Genomic DNA, 17,550 nt, shown 5'->3' on the forward strand with positions numbered 1-17,550 from the left:
GTAAAACAATCCACTTTCATCAGACATTAATTTGAAATTGACAAGATGTTTCTTATACAAAAAAATAGAGACCCTGGACACAAAGTTGCATTTGAGAACATAAATTCAAAACCATACGTAAACTGAAATTATTATATCTGATCATACTAATCATGTGTCATGAAAACAAATTTCTCAAAAAATGTTAAAATAATAAATAAAATAAAGTATATTAAAATTAATCAAGTTGTATTAAACCTGATATGCAATTTTAAAGACTTCCATGCAACTTGGCAAGACCAACTGCCTGGGGATAAAAAGAAATTAAGTTATAGAAACAAATTTTACAGTGGCTCAAAATGCAGCAGTAAAATTTTAAATGGTGAAACTCATTTACTAGCATACAGACAAGAATTGAGTTTTAGAAAAAATAAGAGACCTGAAAAATATTTAAAGCAAATCTTTAAGGAATACTTAAAAGTCAGTTGCCTGATTAAATTTTATACTAATAAATTCCTATATATCAACTGTTAAGAAAACTACAGTTTAAAACTATCAAAATCTTGTATAAATTAATATCAAATTAAAACAGGATGTTCCTATTTAAATATCTAAACAATCTTGTAAAAGTAAATGAATAAAAGCCTGACTTTCGTTTCATGATCATTAATTCTCAACTGGTATCTTTGTATTTTAGTAGAAACATATAAACAGCGACATAACCATTAAGTTTCATTTTTGTAAAAGCTTGTATTTTTGACACTAGTCTTTAAAAATCATACTTAATAAATAATCCCAAAAATAAAAGTGTCAACACTACTTATAGCACTAGATTTTCTTAACTTTTTCCTGTATTTAAGTAACAGATGGCAAACCTTAGTTCTTGGACACTACACAACAATCACAATCTGTGTGACCTTTTCAGTATTAAAAGAATCCAAAATAGCCTTAATAACAAGCAACTTAGCTACTTTACAATATCACATATAATCTTCATCACCTTGAACAAAACCTAGATATGCAAAATTATACTTTCAGCATACTAAATTATTCTTTTATATAGATTTCCTACAACTAATCTACGAAAACTACTCAGATGTTAGATTGCTTCTTGAGTTTTCAAAAAACATACATGTGTACACTCACCAAAAAAAATCTTTTTGACTTCACAATATTTTCATTAGCACCCAAGAAGGTATATACTACACCCAGATCAAAATTTCCTTAAGAACTGAAACAACTCTCCCTCATTTGGAAAAATGTTACTCTAACACGTAATTTTGTTTTAAAAATAGAAGAATTTGTGTCTTCCTCAGTATTTTTTATTCTAACTACATGAATTAATAAATTCATTGAGAATTATCATTTAACCACTATAGTTAAAATTATTACCCCTTTTTAGTATGACACTTAAAAATAGTATCTGACATAAACTAACATGCAATTTTTGACCACAAAAATAATGATCATAAATGCAAATATACAGTAAACCTTCATTAATTAATCACTTATTACTGAAGCAATTATGCAAATATAAATTATGTATCACTCAAAATATACTCCAGGGAACAGTAACATCATGACAAGCCATTCCCTTTCTCACTAAAGACAGAAAAACAATAGAATTATAACTGCTTTAGTATAAAATGTGGTAGTCTATTCAAATTACTTCTATATCCACTTTAATTTCAATACAGTATTTCTACAACAGGAAAAAAAATTCGACAGATCAAAAGTATTTAAATAAATTTTATCTCATCTCACTGAAGTAAGAGATGCTTAAAATTTTAAATGTGCAACAGCTTCCCTATAAGTAAATAAAAATAAGAAAATTTCAAGTCTCCAACACTTCAGCTATTTTTTTGTGTAACAAATTATGATTTTTTATTTTTTGCATATAAATTCTTTGGTTAATCTCTTCCTGTCCATCCCCCCACCCCCTCCCAGATTATGATTTTGTGAATCAAATCATGAAAATCTTTTCTAATACAGAGTATCCCAAAAAATGTATACAGGGTGTCTATAGATTCTATTACATTTTGAAAATGAAATGTATTTTAATAAACACCGGCTTTATAATTACACTTTTTCTGTGCATACATTTTGGGGGGAACACCCTTTATTTAGGTCCTCTTAACTCCACTCTAAAGAAAACTCAAAGAATAAAATATATATATGTATGTACATGTGTACACACACACATACTCACATACACATATTTAGCCAAATACTGGAAACAAGTTTAATGAGTAACTATAGGGAAATATTTTTGATTACCTCGCTTTTTAAAAATCATTACTGCAAACAATTATGAGGTGCTTTGGAAGTTATTCAAATACATACACACCTTTAGGTTCACTAGGATAAATTAAATTTAAAAAAAGATGCATATGGACATGGCCAGTTGGCTCAGCTGTTACAGTGTCAGCCCAAAGACCTAAGGGCCCTGAGTTCTATTTCCAAGGGCACATACCTGGGTTGCAGGTTCTATCCTAAGCCCCAGTCGGGGTCGTGCAAGTGACAACCAATCAATGTCGCTCTCTCACATCCATGTTTCTCTTTACCTCCCTTCCACTCTACCTAAAAATCAATGGAAAAATATCCTCGGGTGAGGATTAAAAAATAATAATAAAAATAAAAAACAGATGCATATGAACAAAACAAGAAGCTAACATGGAGACATGAAATTTCAGAGAAGTGGGACAATGGGTAAATTTGTTTTAAATTCTCTTTAATCATTTTTTTTATAAGAGAAATTTTAAGTACAGTAAGCAAATGGAGTTTTTTATTCAAATACCGAAATAAACACCACAAGCCTTATTCAATTAAATTATAGCAATAAATGCTACCTGTTTTTCTTAACAAGTTTGAAGGTATCATATGATTAGCAGTCCTAGTCTTGAAATACTTATATTTAAATCTTTTTTAATATTTAAAATATTAAAGAAGATGTGATATAACACACACACACACACACACACCCCACAATGGAATATTACTCAGCCATTTGCGACAATGTGGATGGACCCTGAGAATATTATGCTAAGTGAAATACGTCCATCAGAAAAAGCTAAGGACCATATGGTTTCACTCATGTGGGATATAAAACCGAAACTCACAAGACACAGACAACAGTATAGTGGTTACCAGGGGGAAGGGAGGGATGGTAAAGGGGGCCAAATATATGGTGATGGAAGATGATGTGACTTTGGCACACAATGTAATATACCAATCATGTATCATAAAAATGAAAAAAATAAAAAATATTTACCAGTATATCTGAATATCTCTTATAATTTCAAAAAGAATCATAATAGTCAAAACTTAAATTTCATAAGAATTTTTAAAATAGGCTTTGACATTTTACTCTGCTTGTGCAAAGTGAAAAGCAAAATCAAGCAAACAAAAAAAATTATAGCAAACAATCTATTCCTAGAATACTTTCGTAATTATGTTTGTCTCCCCTAAAAACAAAACAAAGCAAAAAAAATTTCAGAATCCACTGAACTATTCCCTTGGCATCTTCTCATATCTGAACTAATTTAATACTCTGTCCCAAACTTTTCCAAAAACTTCACATTAATGCAAGTTTTTAATTTAGATAAAGCACTTAAATTCAACAGGCTGACACAGCATATTTTGAGTCTAGAAAAGAATGTAATACATGCATCAGAGAGCCTTAGAGTCAACCACACTTTATCTGAAAAGACATGAGTTTTTATAATGTCAAAATCTAGCATTTTACATCAGTGCATTTAATTTCACCATGTAACAAAAGCAGCTTTAGAATAAAAAAAAGTTTAAGTTTAAGGAGTGCATTAAACAATAACAAAAAAACAAATATACTGGGAGCAAAATATCTCCCAACAACTATATAATTAAAGGAAATAAGCTAAGGATTACTTTTAAAACTATTGGCAATATAAAAAAAAACTTGCAATGCTTTTTTAAAAATAAGGCATACCCACCCTATTAGAACGGTTTTATGTAGTAACATCCTTCTGAATACCTCATATAGCGTATTACACTTACACATGTTTATTGAAAACATTGTCAGCCTTTTCTAACAGAATTTGAAAGCAACAATTTCACAATCAGCCTAATAACACATAAGCCTTCTTCAAATAAACCTCTTTTGTTAGCAGGGATTTATTTTGTGGACAAAGTTCTTACAAAGAATACTGGTCTAGCAGCAGTCAGAAAACATAGATGTTAAAAGCCTAGTCCATCATTTATTAGCAATTTGACTTTAAATACCACAACCTAAGGGCAAAGGTACTAACTTTCATTGAATATTATACTTATTATATACCAGACACTTTACACCTCTAAACCAGGATTTCTCAACCACAGCAGTATTGGCAATTTGGACCAAATAAATCTTTCTTGTGGGAGGGACTGTCCTGTGCATTGTAAGATGTTGAGCAGCATCATCTCTGGCTTCTACCCACTGATACCAATAGCATCCCTGCCCCCTTGACTCCCACTCCCAGCTGTGACTAACAAAATGTCTGGACATTGCCAAATACCCAGACAAGGTGGGAGGGGATCATCCCTAGTTGGTAACCAATTTTTGAGAATATCTAAACTATACTTCTAACAAACCTAGAAAACACCCCACATGCTAAGGATTTTTATAACCATGTTAGACATGTGGGAACTGGGGTTAGTGCATCTTTTATTATACAATTGATAAGTGGCTAAGCAAGGATTTAAGCATTTTTAGGTCCAGCTGATTCTTAAATCTATTCTTCCATTCCACACTGTACTCTCTTTCTTAAACTCATTGTCTCATCTACAAAATCAAGATAACATTTGCCATGATGAACTAGTTAGGGGTTAGAGATTTAATGACATAATGTATGTGTAAATTCTGTTAACCTAAAAGAGAACAAATTAAGAATTTGCTTGATGGGAAGAGATCATGTAATACAGTTCACAAAGTGTGATCCCCAGACAACCAGCATCAGCATTACTTATGAACTTCTTAGAAACAAATTCTCAGGCCCCAACCCACATCTAATGAATCTCAAACTCTGGAGGTGGCACAAGTAATCTATGGTTTAGCAAACCCTCCAGATTATCCTGATGCCCCTAAAGTTTGAGAACCACCGATGTAACAGAATTGGAAAAGTACTGCACCAGGTGCTCTCCAAAACCCTGCATACTTCTTTGAACTCAATCATCTACCAGCTTGTAAAACAAGTTACTGATTCTATTAGAGCTACAATTCCATATACTAGAAAAGAAAAGAGAAAAGTAATACTTGCCCTATCTCTTAGGTTGCCTCTTTTTTTTCTTTGCCTAATCAAACAAGGTAATGATTAAGAAAAGGCTTTGTTGCCGGGGCCTGGTAGCTCAATTGGTTGGAGCATCGTCCCAATATGCCAAGGTTAGGGTTTGATCCCCAGTCAGGGCACACACAAGCAACAACCAATGGATGCATGAATGAATGGAAAAACTCTCTCTCTCTCTCTTCCTATAAATATACATTCATATATATATAAAGCTTTGTTAATAAAAATACTAAACAAGTATAAAACAGGCTACATGCTAATTCTATTACAGTCAGCCCTTGTTTAGCGCGGTTAATCAATTACAGACTCTACCTCGATAAATGAATTTCCGCGAAGTAGGAATCCTTATTTATACTACACCAATTAAAAAGAAATAAATCCTCTGACTCAAGTCCTCATTTTTTCATGTTTCTAAATAACTAAATAAAAATGTCAAATTTCACAACATGGCTAAATTAATCCTAGTAAAGCACTATTTTCACATTATTTGGGGGGGAGGGGGCAACAAAACAGAAAAGCCCAGGCATCCCATTTTGCTTCTGAAAGACTCAGAATAAAGTAATTCATAAATACACATTTTCAAAATACCTAAAAATCAAGCTCAGTAGCATCCCCCAAATTCCATTTTAAAAGTAAAAGTTTTCAATTCTGCTTATTTCATCTCCAATCAGTTAAGAGTAACTAGAACACTCAGAGTCTCATTTATTCATGACAGCAAAAGAATTTTAAATGAAAAAAGTTGCATACATTTTAAAGCAGAGTTGTTTGCAACTTTGAACATGTATGCTATATTTATAAATAACTTTAATACATCTGATATAAAGAATACCTAATTCAGATCACAATGCACTTCATATCTTAATTACATCCCCAAAAGATCAGAAGTATTAAACATATAGAAATAGCAGAATGAGAGAATCTTAATGTATGTTAGCCTGAAAATCTACAAAAGGCAACAGAAGTAAAAATTCAAAACTATTCTGAAGTGTTTTAATAATACTAAATCAACTAAGTTTTGAGTAGTGATATAAAGCAAAACATAGGTCCATGTAGCATTAGAGAGAGACACACAAAGTGAGAAAGCATTTAGACAATTCAATTTTCCCTGAAGATGTCAAAATGCACAGATCAATTCTACAACCTAAATTTGGACCAAAATATAGCTAGTTTTTACAACATATAAAATATGTTAAAAATCACATATATAATTAGACAGGGCACCGTTCTTTCTGCAATGCCAAACAAATAGCAAAAAACAAACAAACAAACAAAAATCCTGAAAATCAAATGCTTCGTATTGAGGGTACTGAGATACAACTGGGAGACCAGAACAGGCAAAGGAGAAAAAAAAATGACCCCTATGAATACGTAAGTCTTTACTAAGCAGGTCTCAAGCTTATTCCATGCTTCTCCATACCTGATAAGAATTGGGGGGGGGGGGGGGATCCTTGAGCTCTTTCTTCCCATTATAGGGTCTCAAATTATATTGAGGATCTTGATTAAATGTGAAAATGGGACACAATAATACAATGGTTTAGCACTAAATTTAAATTTCTGTTATATTAATGCACTGCCAGATTATGTATAAACTGTATCGCAATAAATATGACTGGCATTCAAAGTTGTATGACTCCCCCAAAATCTGAACTTAAAAAGAAATATACCTTTTTTGATAAACAGTTTACATAACTCTTGTATCATATATTTAAAGTTTTCTTTCATTTGAGGCAGAGGTTACTCTTTGTGAATAAAAATATCATACTTAGTTTGACCTATCTTTTATAGTGAAGAAAACTTAATATTATAACAAATTTTTATCCTAAAACTTCTACTTCAGTATGCCATAATAATCAAAAAGCAAATACTTTTTGATTAACATAATTAACTTGCTTGGTCAACAGTATGAGTAAGCTGAGATTTATATTCTATTTGTGATGAAACAGCAAACTCACATTCATGTTATATATATACTCAGAGTTAAGGAATACCCCCTATTTAAAAAAATAGCTTGAACCAATAATATTCTAACATATCCAAAATGGAGGAAATTCGGTTATGATCATTGATCCTCTCATTAAATGAAAATATAAATAATTTCTCACACATGGGTAATCTGAAATTATAATTTTTAAGAGAAGCAGCTACCATTTAAGTGCTTACAATGTGGCAGGTACTATACTAAGTGAATTACTTGTATTATCTCATTTATTTCTCAAGAAAAACTTTACGTGGGTAGCTACCATTATCCCCAATTTACAGATAAAATAAATTAAGAGGGTTAATTAACGCACTCAAAGTCATCCAGTTACTAAGGGGCAGAGCCAGGATTCCAACACAAGGTAGGCTGGTTCCAGAGCATAAACTGCCACCCTAAAATCTAAAATGAAACAATGTACATACAATGTGTAAATAAAACTAATACTCAACATTTTAATGTAATTTAAAATAGATTTAACATGTCCCAGCCGGTTTTGCTCAGTGGTTAGAGCCAGGCGAACTGGAGAGTCCTGGGTTTGGTTCCCACTAGGGGCACATACCTCGGTTGCAGTCTGTCCCCAGCCAGATTGGGGTCATGTGGGTGGCAGCCAGTAGATATCTCTCTCTCTCTCTCTTCCTCCCTCTCTCCCTCCAGCTCTATCTGAAGATAAATGCAAAAATGTCCTCAGGTAAAGATAAAAAAAAATTTTTTTAATATATAAAATAGATTTAACCTTATTTGAAAATCCTAAAACAATATCCACCAAGGTAATCTCTTATTTAAAGAGAAAATAAGTTCATTTTTCATAAATATTATGGTAGTTTGCTAACTTTATTTACACAGATAATTTACACACTTATAAGTTAGATTCTCTGTCACTGCTCATACTTAGGGACAGTGAATGTAACTTTTAAGTTTGAAAATTCTATGAATACAATCTTCTTTTCCACACTACGTACAGGTTAAGAATATTCTTTTGCTGACAAGTTCAGCCACACTATCCATGTGTAAATATTCTCAACAACACCAAGTGTATACCTAATAATCTGAAGATATCCACCCATCTCTTAAATGCCAACTGTTGCAAATGAAAAGTATGTCTTGACTATACTTGAACTACATTAAAACTTCCCACCCAATATTAATGCAGCCCTAAATTATGTTTATTCTTCTTACACTAATATTTTCCCAACAGCCTTTTTTTATTCCAGTGTAAATTATATTAAAAGAACCAAACTGCTAATATCTATAATTTGAAAAATTAGGGGGTAAGTAAATAGTCAAATTCAATATACTAATTTCACCTTTCCTGACAAATGAAAAGTATTTTACATTAGTAAGTGCATATATTCAATACTTCCAAAGAGACTCATTATTCACAAACCAAAACACTTTTGACTACCTAGCAAAGAATGCATGTGGCAGCATATGGCCTATATAAAAGAATTAGGATATCAGTTTGCTCAATAAATCCTTACCAACTTATTCAGTCTAACCTCAACATTACTGATATCCCTGATAGCAACTGCACTAATTTCAAAGCTACCAGATAGAAAACAACTGTAAAACAGAACTGGATATTTACTGGAATCATTATTGACCCCAACCTCACAAGCTGATACAAATGTCTTAAATCACTATCCTTAGAACAAATCCTAACACTTTTCCTTAATGAATTCAGGCCACAAAAGAATTCTCCAATATTAACTATACTTAAAAATCAAGTTTATCTAACAGAGAGGTGGGAGGAGAGAAAGGTGAGTAATAATGAGAGTTCTACGAAACAGAAATAAAAATTCAGAACTAATGGTCTCTATAGGAAAAAAATATATGATACCAAATAAATTTCTTATACTACATTAATAACATATTCTGGAAGCTAAATCCTTATAGTACAACCAAGGCCCAACAGTTCAAGTAAGTGAAAAACTGTTATATGCATCCACACTTCTAGATCTCTCTTTACAAACTCTGATTTCACATACGATGTTAATATAAAAACATTTCCTATACTTGTTACTGGGCGTCAATTAACGTTGAAACTTTGAGAGCTGATTTTCCCATAATAAATACTCCCATCAAAAGTCACTGAAGTGATTAATTCTTAAGTGCCTTAAAAATTATTAAAAAGTATTAAGCTATCACCAAATGAACAAATGGGGCAAATCTCAAAATGAGAACACTTGACAAGAAGAACAGTACACTTTACTCCCAAAACGTAAGTAATTTTATAACATTAAGAGATCTGTATATTGTGTGTAGTTATTAGGAAAAAGCAGATAAATTATTCCACACAAAAATTAAAATAATATCACCAGCTACCATTCTCATGCTGTTAAAAGTTCTAAAAAGGTAATACACAAATGCATCTTTCTCTACTATCTTTCTAAAATTAAACTGAAAATTAAGTTGGTTATGTCTCACCATGTTTTATCATATTTATTCATTTAATATTTTAATATATTATAAGCAATGTAAATCTGCATTAATAAATGTACTACTGTGCAAACATTTACAGAGAAAATAAAATTCCTTTCTCCTTATATTGAGTCATATAAACTGTAAATTACTCTCCTTTCAAATGTGATTTAGTCTTGAATAAGCTTTATGAATATGAAGTTTGCAAATTATCATTTAGCAATTAGGTGGTCCAGTTGTTCAGGAAAGAAATACAACTTGGTAGATACATAACAGTGTAAAATAAAAATTGTTAATAGAATCTTAAAAAAAAAACCTCACAATATGGTCATTTAAATAATCACTAATACTAAGGGATAATACAGCTAATTTCAATAGTCACTGTACTCTCAAGTTAAAAATATTCTCTATGAAGGTTAATATTTCAAAAGAAACAAACTTATCAAAAATAAAAATACAACAGAAGCCTAAAGTTTCTATGAAATCTAAAGACACTAATTATTTTATAGACTCATGTTCAGTACTCCTTTCCAGACTAACATTAATAAAACCGTACCAACAAATTATTTTTTAGAATAATTCAATTTTGCAAAAATCTTTTATAACTGAATTACGGCCCTCAATTTTTCTTTGAGAAATCACTTTATTATTAATCTTTCTTTATCAGCTAAAATACTCCAATCACTACTTTCATAAAGTAATTTAACTTTCAACAGGTTAGCTGTTGAAGTAGATAGATCCTACAACCCGCCAGAGAAAAGGCTACAATGGCCATTTTCATCCCCCCCGCCCCCAAAATAAACACAAAACACTAAAGTGAAACCAAGCAAACCAAAGTGTTTTTGTATATCAAAATTATTGGAAGTGTAACTATTTTTAAAAAAAATTAGCCCTTCACTGAGTTTTCCTAACTAATTTTTTCATATCAATATTTGGCTCAATAAAACCACAACTTTAAAAATTAAATGTTATTAGTCATTTGATGCAATATTTGATACTGTTTTCTATGCATACCATAACTAAAAATACAATTTTAGAGAAAGTTCTAAGTTAAATAAATTTCACATACAGAGCCACACATACTCTGAAACGGAAGGAGAAATAGCCAACCACCTCACTACGCACATATAAGTACTTGGTAGAATAATTTTAAATCAAATGTCTTAAGTAAAAATAGCATAAACAAACTTTGATTTGTGTACCAAACTGTATTCTACAAACTTTTGTGAATGGGGCTTTTTAAAAAAAGTTAGACAAACATTTAATTAATTTGTTCTTGTATATCTAGATGACTGTCAATCGTATACTATATTTGAAGTGTTACAAATCAGAGGAGTTTTCCCATAATTATCTACTAGGCAAGCGGGTCAAGTTCAGCCTTACTGAATTTTTTCAATTAATGCAATTTCCAAAAGTTCCCATTTTTTTTTCAATATTATTTTTAACTTAAAAACTGTTAACATTTTGTAAAGCTATTTCTTCAGTAACTTTTATCATCATTTCGAAACAAAACTTGGGCAAAATTAGCTGTGCACATTTATGTGAAGCTACATAGCCAAAGGAACATAGCATACTCATCAGATATAAAATGTTTTCTTTAAAAAAAAAAAAATTCCCCACAATATTTTGCAGGGCATATATAAGTTAGTGTCACTCTACCTTTAGGCAAAATGTTTACTGATTATCTGCTAAATGAATTTTTACTAAGAACTCTATTAACACTTGTGCAATTACATAATTTTAACTAAATACTGTCCACTGCTACAATTCACACCACCAAATTTTTGGCCTTAATAGAATGCTTCAGTCACCTCAGTCCAATACCTTAATTCTGTTTTTCATGCCTTATACACTGGCCTACCAGTAACTCTCGATTCCTGTGATACTTTCCATTCTGCAAAAAGGAGGGGCTCTATCCCCATCCTTGATCAAAACCGTCTATTATATCTGAAACTGCAAAGATTAATGCCTTCTGATAACCACTATCTTTTGAAGTACAAAGGCTTAACTTTTAGACAACCAAACTATACACCGTTAAAATTTCTTGGGTGTCTGTCTTATTCGACAAGCTGACTCAGTAAATTTAACACTGTAAAAAGCTAACATACCTACCATCTGAAGCCGGAGTAATACACTGTCACCAGAATTTCTGATTATTAGCTGGTAAATTATACTTGACATTCTACACGAGTCAGAGTAAATTTAAGGGCTACCCAAAGGTGTCATTGGGCCTGAAACCTAAATAAGGTTGAGTAGCAATTCTGGCATCACAATACTTAAATTTCAAGTGAGAACTGAAGTTTAATCTTTGCAATTACCATTTGCTACACACAATCCCTTGAACCTACACAACATTATTATCTGGGATCAAAAACCACTCAATCTCCATTCTATTAGGTGTAACAAGAGCACTGAATATAAAATGCTACTTGAACTGCAAATTTCATGCTCTATCCTACATCACCCCATCAGGAGAGAAAAGGCAAATTTAACAAAGATCTAATAAGAGCACCTTATGAGGTATATTATGGCACTCTAGATCTCAAATGACAAAACTTCTAAATGTCTAAATGCAGGTCAAGGTTGTAATTAACTTAGTTAAAACATACAAACCCTACTTTTGCCATCAAATGAGCACCATATATACTGGAAATGATTCAGCTTCTATAATTACGCAAATCAGCTCACCACTCGCATTTTAAAGGAATTTATCAAGGCAATACGAGAAAACTAAGACAATCACTGCAAGATTCTGATGCAATATGCGTACGTGCAACACTAATTTTCATTTTAATCTGATCTATACCCTTGATCTAGGGACCAAAGCCAAGATTTAATCGAAATAAACTCAACCTCAACGCGCCTACCTTTCTGTTCATTTAGGAGACCAGATCACCAAATTCACTAACCCCTAATAGCGTGCGTACTGTATTCTGCACTAACGGACAATAGCCTTTAGGGAAGAGACCCCATAGATCGACGAAGAAACCATTCGGTGCCTTGACACTTGCAACAAGCCACGAGTTCCGTCTAGCTGAACACACCCTAGGTTGAATGCATTAAAAAGAGACGCAAAATATAAATAACCTAGACATGCGACCAGGGTTAAATGCAATGGTCACCCAAACTATGGAAACATTTCGCATCCATCTACTCCCACGTTCTAAGAGAGAGTGACAGAAAGGCAAGGAGCAGCAGCCGCAGAAATGGATACAGGTCAAGTCTAAGTCGAATCCATCCTCTTGATATCTCCTTTTGTTTCTGCTGACGATCTCTTTGATGATGGCTGTCATGTCTGGGAGCCTGTGGCTGAAGAAAAAGGAGGAGAGAGATGGCAGAAGCTGCTGGTGGCGGGGCTTCTTCTGCAGGATGGAAATGGCTTTGGACTTGGCGGTGGCTGATGCCCCTCGCTCTGCTGCCGCTGGGCTCTGGACCGCAGCCGGGTAATGGCTGCTGCGGCGGCTGCTGGATGGTTGCAGCGGCTGGGCCTGCTTCTCCTCAGCAGCCAGAGGCCTGGCAGCGGCGGCAACGGAATGGGGAGAAGACGAATAATCCTCGGAACGGCTGCCTCCTCCGGCGGCCTCGGGAGCCCGGGCCAGGGGGGGTGCGGCGGCGGCGGACGGGAGGCTTAAAACCGGCCCGGGTCCCTGGATGTGCCGCCGCCGCCGCCGCCGTGTTGGAGGCAGGAGAAGGGGAGAGACCAACTCTCCGGCGTTCCCAGCCCTGGAAATGGTGACAGGCGACTCCGACCCCTTCCCCGGAGCTGCAGCCGCTGCGGCCGCCGCCGCCGCCGCTTCTCCCCCGGGTTCCAGGAGCGGGAGGTGCCGCCGCGCCTCAGCCGGCTCCCGCCCGAGCCCACGGCTTCCACCTTCCCTTTCAGAAGCGGGGCGAGAGGCTGCTGCACGATTAGAAAAGAAGGCGAAGAGGAGGCGAGGAACGCCGCCGCTGCCGCCGCCGCCGCCGGCCGGCCGGCTCCCCGAGGGCGCAGCCTCCGCGGCTGCTCACTGGCGCTGAGAGGGGCTCTGGGCCGCGGCCGCCGCCGTCTCTCATCTCCCTCGCCTGAGCCCGGCCTCGCCTCGCAGCGGCTCAACTCTCAAACTTCCATCATGGCTGCAGCTTCCGAGAGGAGAGAACTGAGCGGCGCCGCGTCCCAGCCCCGAACGTGTATCCTGCCGCAGTGCACAAAGAGTTCCGCCACATCACCGGCCGCCGGTCGGCCCGCCCCCTCCACCGCCGCGCGGGGAGCCCAAACGCCTCGGGAGCCGGAGGGAGGGAGGGAGGGAGGGAGGGCGGGGGGCGGGCCGGACCGCGCTGGGGGAGGGAAGGACAGGGTAGGGCAGAGGTGGTAGGAGGGGATAGCGCTGGGTGCGAACGCCGATCCCCAACCTGCAAGCGCCACTGAGCATGCCCAGTGGGACCGTCCGGGGCTCGCTCTGGCTTGTTCCGAGGCGCCCGCCGGTAACTGGCTGCACTTGCTGCGGCTGCTTCTGCTGCAACGCAGGGAGGGGGAACGAGCTAAGCCTCGGCCTGCGCCCAGAAACCCAGCCGGAAGCTGGATAGGCTGTCGCGGGTGCTAACGGTGAAAGCTGACGCGGGTGCGCTGAGTGGTGTCACTGACTCGGGTGTGAGGTTACCTGTGCACAGGTGCCAAAGACGGGGCACCTGCACTGGTCAGTGAACAGGGAAATGCGGGGACGGTCCCTGCAGTGAGGACACCCCTCCCCCTGCCCCCGCCCCTAGGTTTCCCCCCACGGCCTGCAGGCTCACTCTTTACACCGCTGTCGGATCACAATCGTTCGCAGAGATTTGAATGCAACAGCCTTTGCATAAAAATCCCACCTCCTCCTCCTCCCCACCCGGTGCCCTCAAGGTGTCAGTCTTAGCACAAAGAACAACCCCCTATTGTGTCTCCAGTGTGTTTCACCTCATCCGGCCCCCTTTCACCGCCCCACCTCCCGCTTCCCCCGCAACTCGGCCCTTTCGCCCTAAAAATAAAAGCTCCCAGTCGAGCACGCTAAGTGTGAGACCATCGCCCCCGAATTTCTAAGTCCCAAAGGACAACTGTCTAGGTGGACTGAGAGCGGATCCCTAGAGTGTATGCACCCCGGAGCCGCTGCATTGACCCCTGGAGGGCCGAGCATTTCCCTCCTTTGGATCTCTGGTTCGGTTCACCGCGTCGAACTCAAGCTCGGTCCTCAGAGGCTACAGCGTCCCGCCCCTTTTGGGCCGCCGTGAAAACACGGATGGGTGGATCGCCCTGGGGCCAGCATCCTCGCTCCCCTAGCAAGAGGGTGCACACTGGAGGCCAGGGTAGCCGGGCCCGAATGAGAAGTTCACGACGGTAGGGAGCTGCAACCCCTGCGAGTGGGCGGGGCCGAGAAGACCTAGGAGGGTTCAAAAGGAGGTGGAGGGATACACGGACCATTGTCGGAACTACTTTCAGGAGGCGGTCACGTGTGTTCCTAGTTGGGGAACTTTCCAAATTCCCACTCCCCTATAATAGCTGGGAAGGCGAGTGGTTCGCTTCCATCGCCCCGGGTGCGCTCGCCCTGTGCAGGCAGCGGTACCCCAGGACCTACCCCGGGACCTTTTGGTTCACGACGGAAAAACTAGCTCAGAAGAGCCACGCGCCGGAGCGCCGGAGCGCTGTCGGGGCTGACGCCTGGGAAGCTGGTTACACAAGCACCCACATCCAAGCACGTGCCCCCGCCTTCCCGCACCGCTGGCTGCCACCGCTGCTTCTTGCAGACATGGGAACGAGAGTTCCCCAGCTCGTCTCACCCTTCGCCTGCTACCCACAGAGCAAACTAAATGTCCGAGACCGGAGACGCTAGCTCTGGATCGGCTAACACTGCGCATTCACTACCGTAGGAAAAGGGGCTGTGTCCACACCCTCCGGGAGAGTGGGTCCGGGTCTCTCCTTCGCTAGTGCCCTGCCCCTTAGGGCGAACCTTCTGGTGCCGTCCTCGCGGGACAAGAGGGTATCTTTTGCAGCGGCCTGCTGCTTGAATACACCGATGTTGCAACAAACTTCAGTCACTAACCCTAAACTGGTGAGCGTGCCCCACCTACTGTAAACTCGGCCAAGTGACTTATCTGGTCGGAGAACCTAGTCAATGGCCGTCAGCCCAGAACAAACCTGTCAAGTCTGCTTACAGTCCCATTAGTTGACCTATCCCTGTGAAAGAGCTGGTTCAGAAATGAGAACTGGAGCACATTTACCGGGACATTGATCAGCTGCAAAGCGAGTTGTCCATCGTCTGCTTGGAGAAAATAGGCATCAATCAACACCAATCTAGGAATTTCTTCCTTTTCTTTCCCCCAGGAAGTAGAACTCAAGGAGACAATTGGAGCCCCAAATTAGTGTGTTGAGACTTAGGCTGAGATGAACCGGGTCGTTTTAGGCACTGGGAGAACAGAGATCAATTTGCATGTGTATTGCAGTAATTGGGAGTAAATGTCTAAGAGGACATCTTAGAGAAAGAAGAACGTATATGAGTACATCATAGTTGCAGGCAGCCCCTGAAGACTAGAAACCTCAAGAGACCTAGCTTAGAAGCCACAGACCATTACCTAACTCCAAGACTACTAATTAAACCAGGGATACTTAGAGTGTTCTTAGCGATCTCTTAGGCTCCATAAATCTTGGCATTTATATACAACATCCTTTTAAGATAGGTCTACAAGAGTTAGCATGCTGTTGATATTTACTATAAGCTAATTTTGTGCGTGCTCCTGGTGGGCTTAGGGGAGACTGGCCAAAACTGGAAAGAAAATGGAGAGCAACCTGGAAATAGTAGGAGAAGGGCCTACTCCTGCTTTGATTTCCAAATATGAAAATCCTGTCCACACAGCCTAGTGTGAGCTAGAGACTTCCTTATTTTACAGATAACCAAAGACAAAGAGTCCCTGATTTCGAGGTGTTCCACTAGATTGCATGGTAAAAACCTGAGCTGTGCTCAGTTGAATATCCACTACTGCTTGGTGGGGAAAGGCAAAGTGGAGAGGAAGCTAAATGAAGGGAAGCAGATTAGGGAGGAGTAAAATGTTCCATGTTAGTTTCTCAGGACACTGAGTTTATCCCGGGTCCCTGAAACCTACTCTATGTGAGGATTACTTTTCCAGCATCTGAGAAGTTCTGAAATCCATACCTGGGAAGAAAATGGGTTCATCTCTGCCCTGTTGGAATTAGGCATGAGGAGAGAGGATTCTTTTCCATTCCCGTGGCACAGAGTTACTCTAGAGCAGAGAGAGTGTGCATCACCAGCACTAAAGTGCAGGAATATGAGACTGGCCCACAAGCACTTCCATCAGCTAAAGGGAGAAAATGAGAAATAGTTTTGCTGCTACTCTAAACATCAGGTCTCTCTACTTTTCTCTAGTGATGAATGAAAGGATCACCAATGTTGGCAGATAATATTTGGCCAGCCTGACAGCAATATCAGGTGGTAATTAGAAGTTGCTGAATAAAAACCTCTTCCCCTTCCCACTGTTAAGCAGATTCCTGAAGGAAAATACTGATGTATCCTTTTTTCAATTTTTGTTTTTCTTCACTTTTTCCTTCTACCCAAGAAATCCCCTTACCCAAGTGGTAGAGCTGAAACCTCCTACATAGCTGACCCTATCTAATGTACAGAAAGATTTTTTAAAATAATTTTTAAAATTCAATAGCAATTATCTGTTTGGCTGTACGGATAAAATAATACACATTGGTTTCCAAGCACTTCAGCTCTTTATCTGTCTGGATTCAGAACACCCTAGGGAGAAACAGAAGCTTGTAACAAAGGGAGAATTACATAAAGCTTCAGGGAGACTAACTATATAGAATCATTAGTGAACATGACAAACAAGCTTTAATTACATTTTCTAACAACTAAT

General features: G+C 38.3%; 2 protein-coding genes across 3 annotated transcripts in view; one reads left to right on the plus strand and one right to left on the minus strand.

The window, feature by feature from the left end:
- The window catches only part of PTEN (phosphatase and tensin homolog), an 80,605-nt gene extending 66,607 nt beyond the window's left edge, over positions 1-13,998 (minus strand). The window contains exon 1 of one of the 2 annotated variants that reach the window (XM_036264922.1): positions 12,887-13,998. In XM_036264922.1, coding sequence (XP_036120815.1) covers positions 12,887-12,965 — 79 coding nt within the window. In that variant the 5' untranslated portion in view covers positions 12,966-13,998. The remainder of the gene's footprint in view (positions 1-12,886) is intronic. The other variant, XM_036264921.1, reaches the window with a different exon arrangement.
- Positions 13,999-14,076: 78 nt separating this feature from the next.
- Positions 14,077-15,545, plus strand: KLLN (killin, p53 regulated DNA replication inhibitor). The gene is given in 4 exon segments (XM_036265941.1): positions 14,077-14,130; positions 15,018-15,235; positions 15,286-15,391; positions 15,393-15,545. Coding segments are annotated over 4 exon segments (492 nt in total). The 3' UTR covers positions 15,507-15,545.
- Positions 15,546-17,550: the final 2,005 nt, after the last annotated feature.

Source organism: Molossus molossus, unplaced genomic scaffold, assembly GCF_014108415.1.
Source record: "Molossus molossus isolate mMolMol1 unplaced genomic scaffold, mMolMol1.p scaffold_m16_p_17, whole genome shotgun sequence".
In the NCBI taxonomy this organism is placed as follows: domain Eukaryota; kingdom Metazoa; phylum Chordata; class Mammalia; order Chiroptera; family Molossidae; genus Molossus; species Molossus molossus.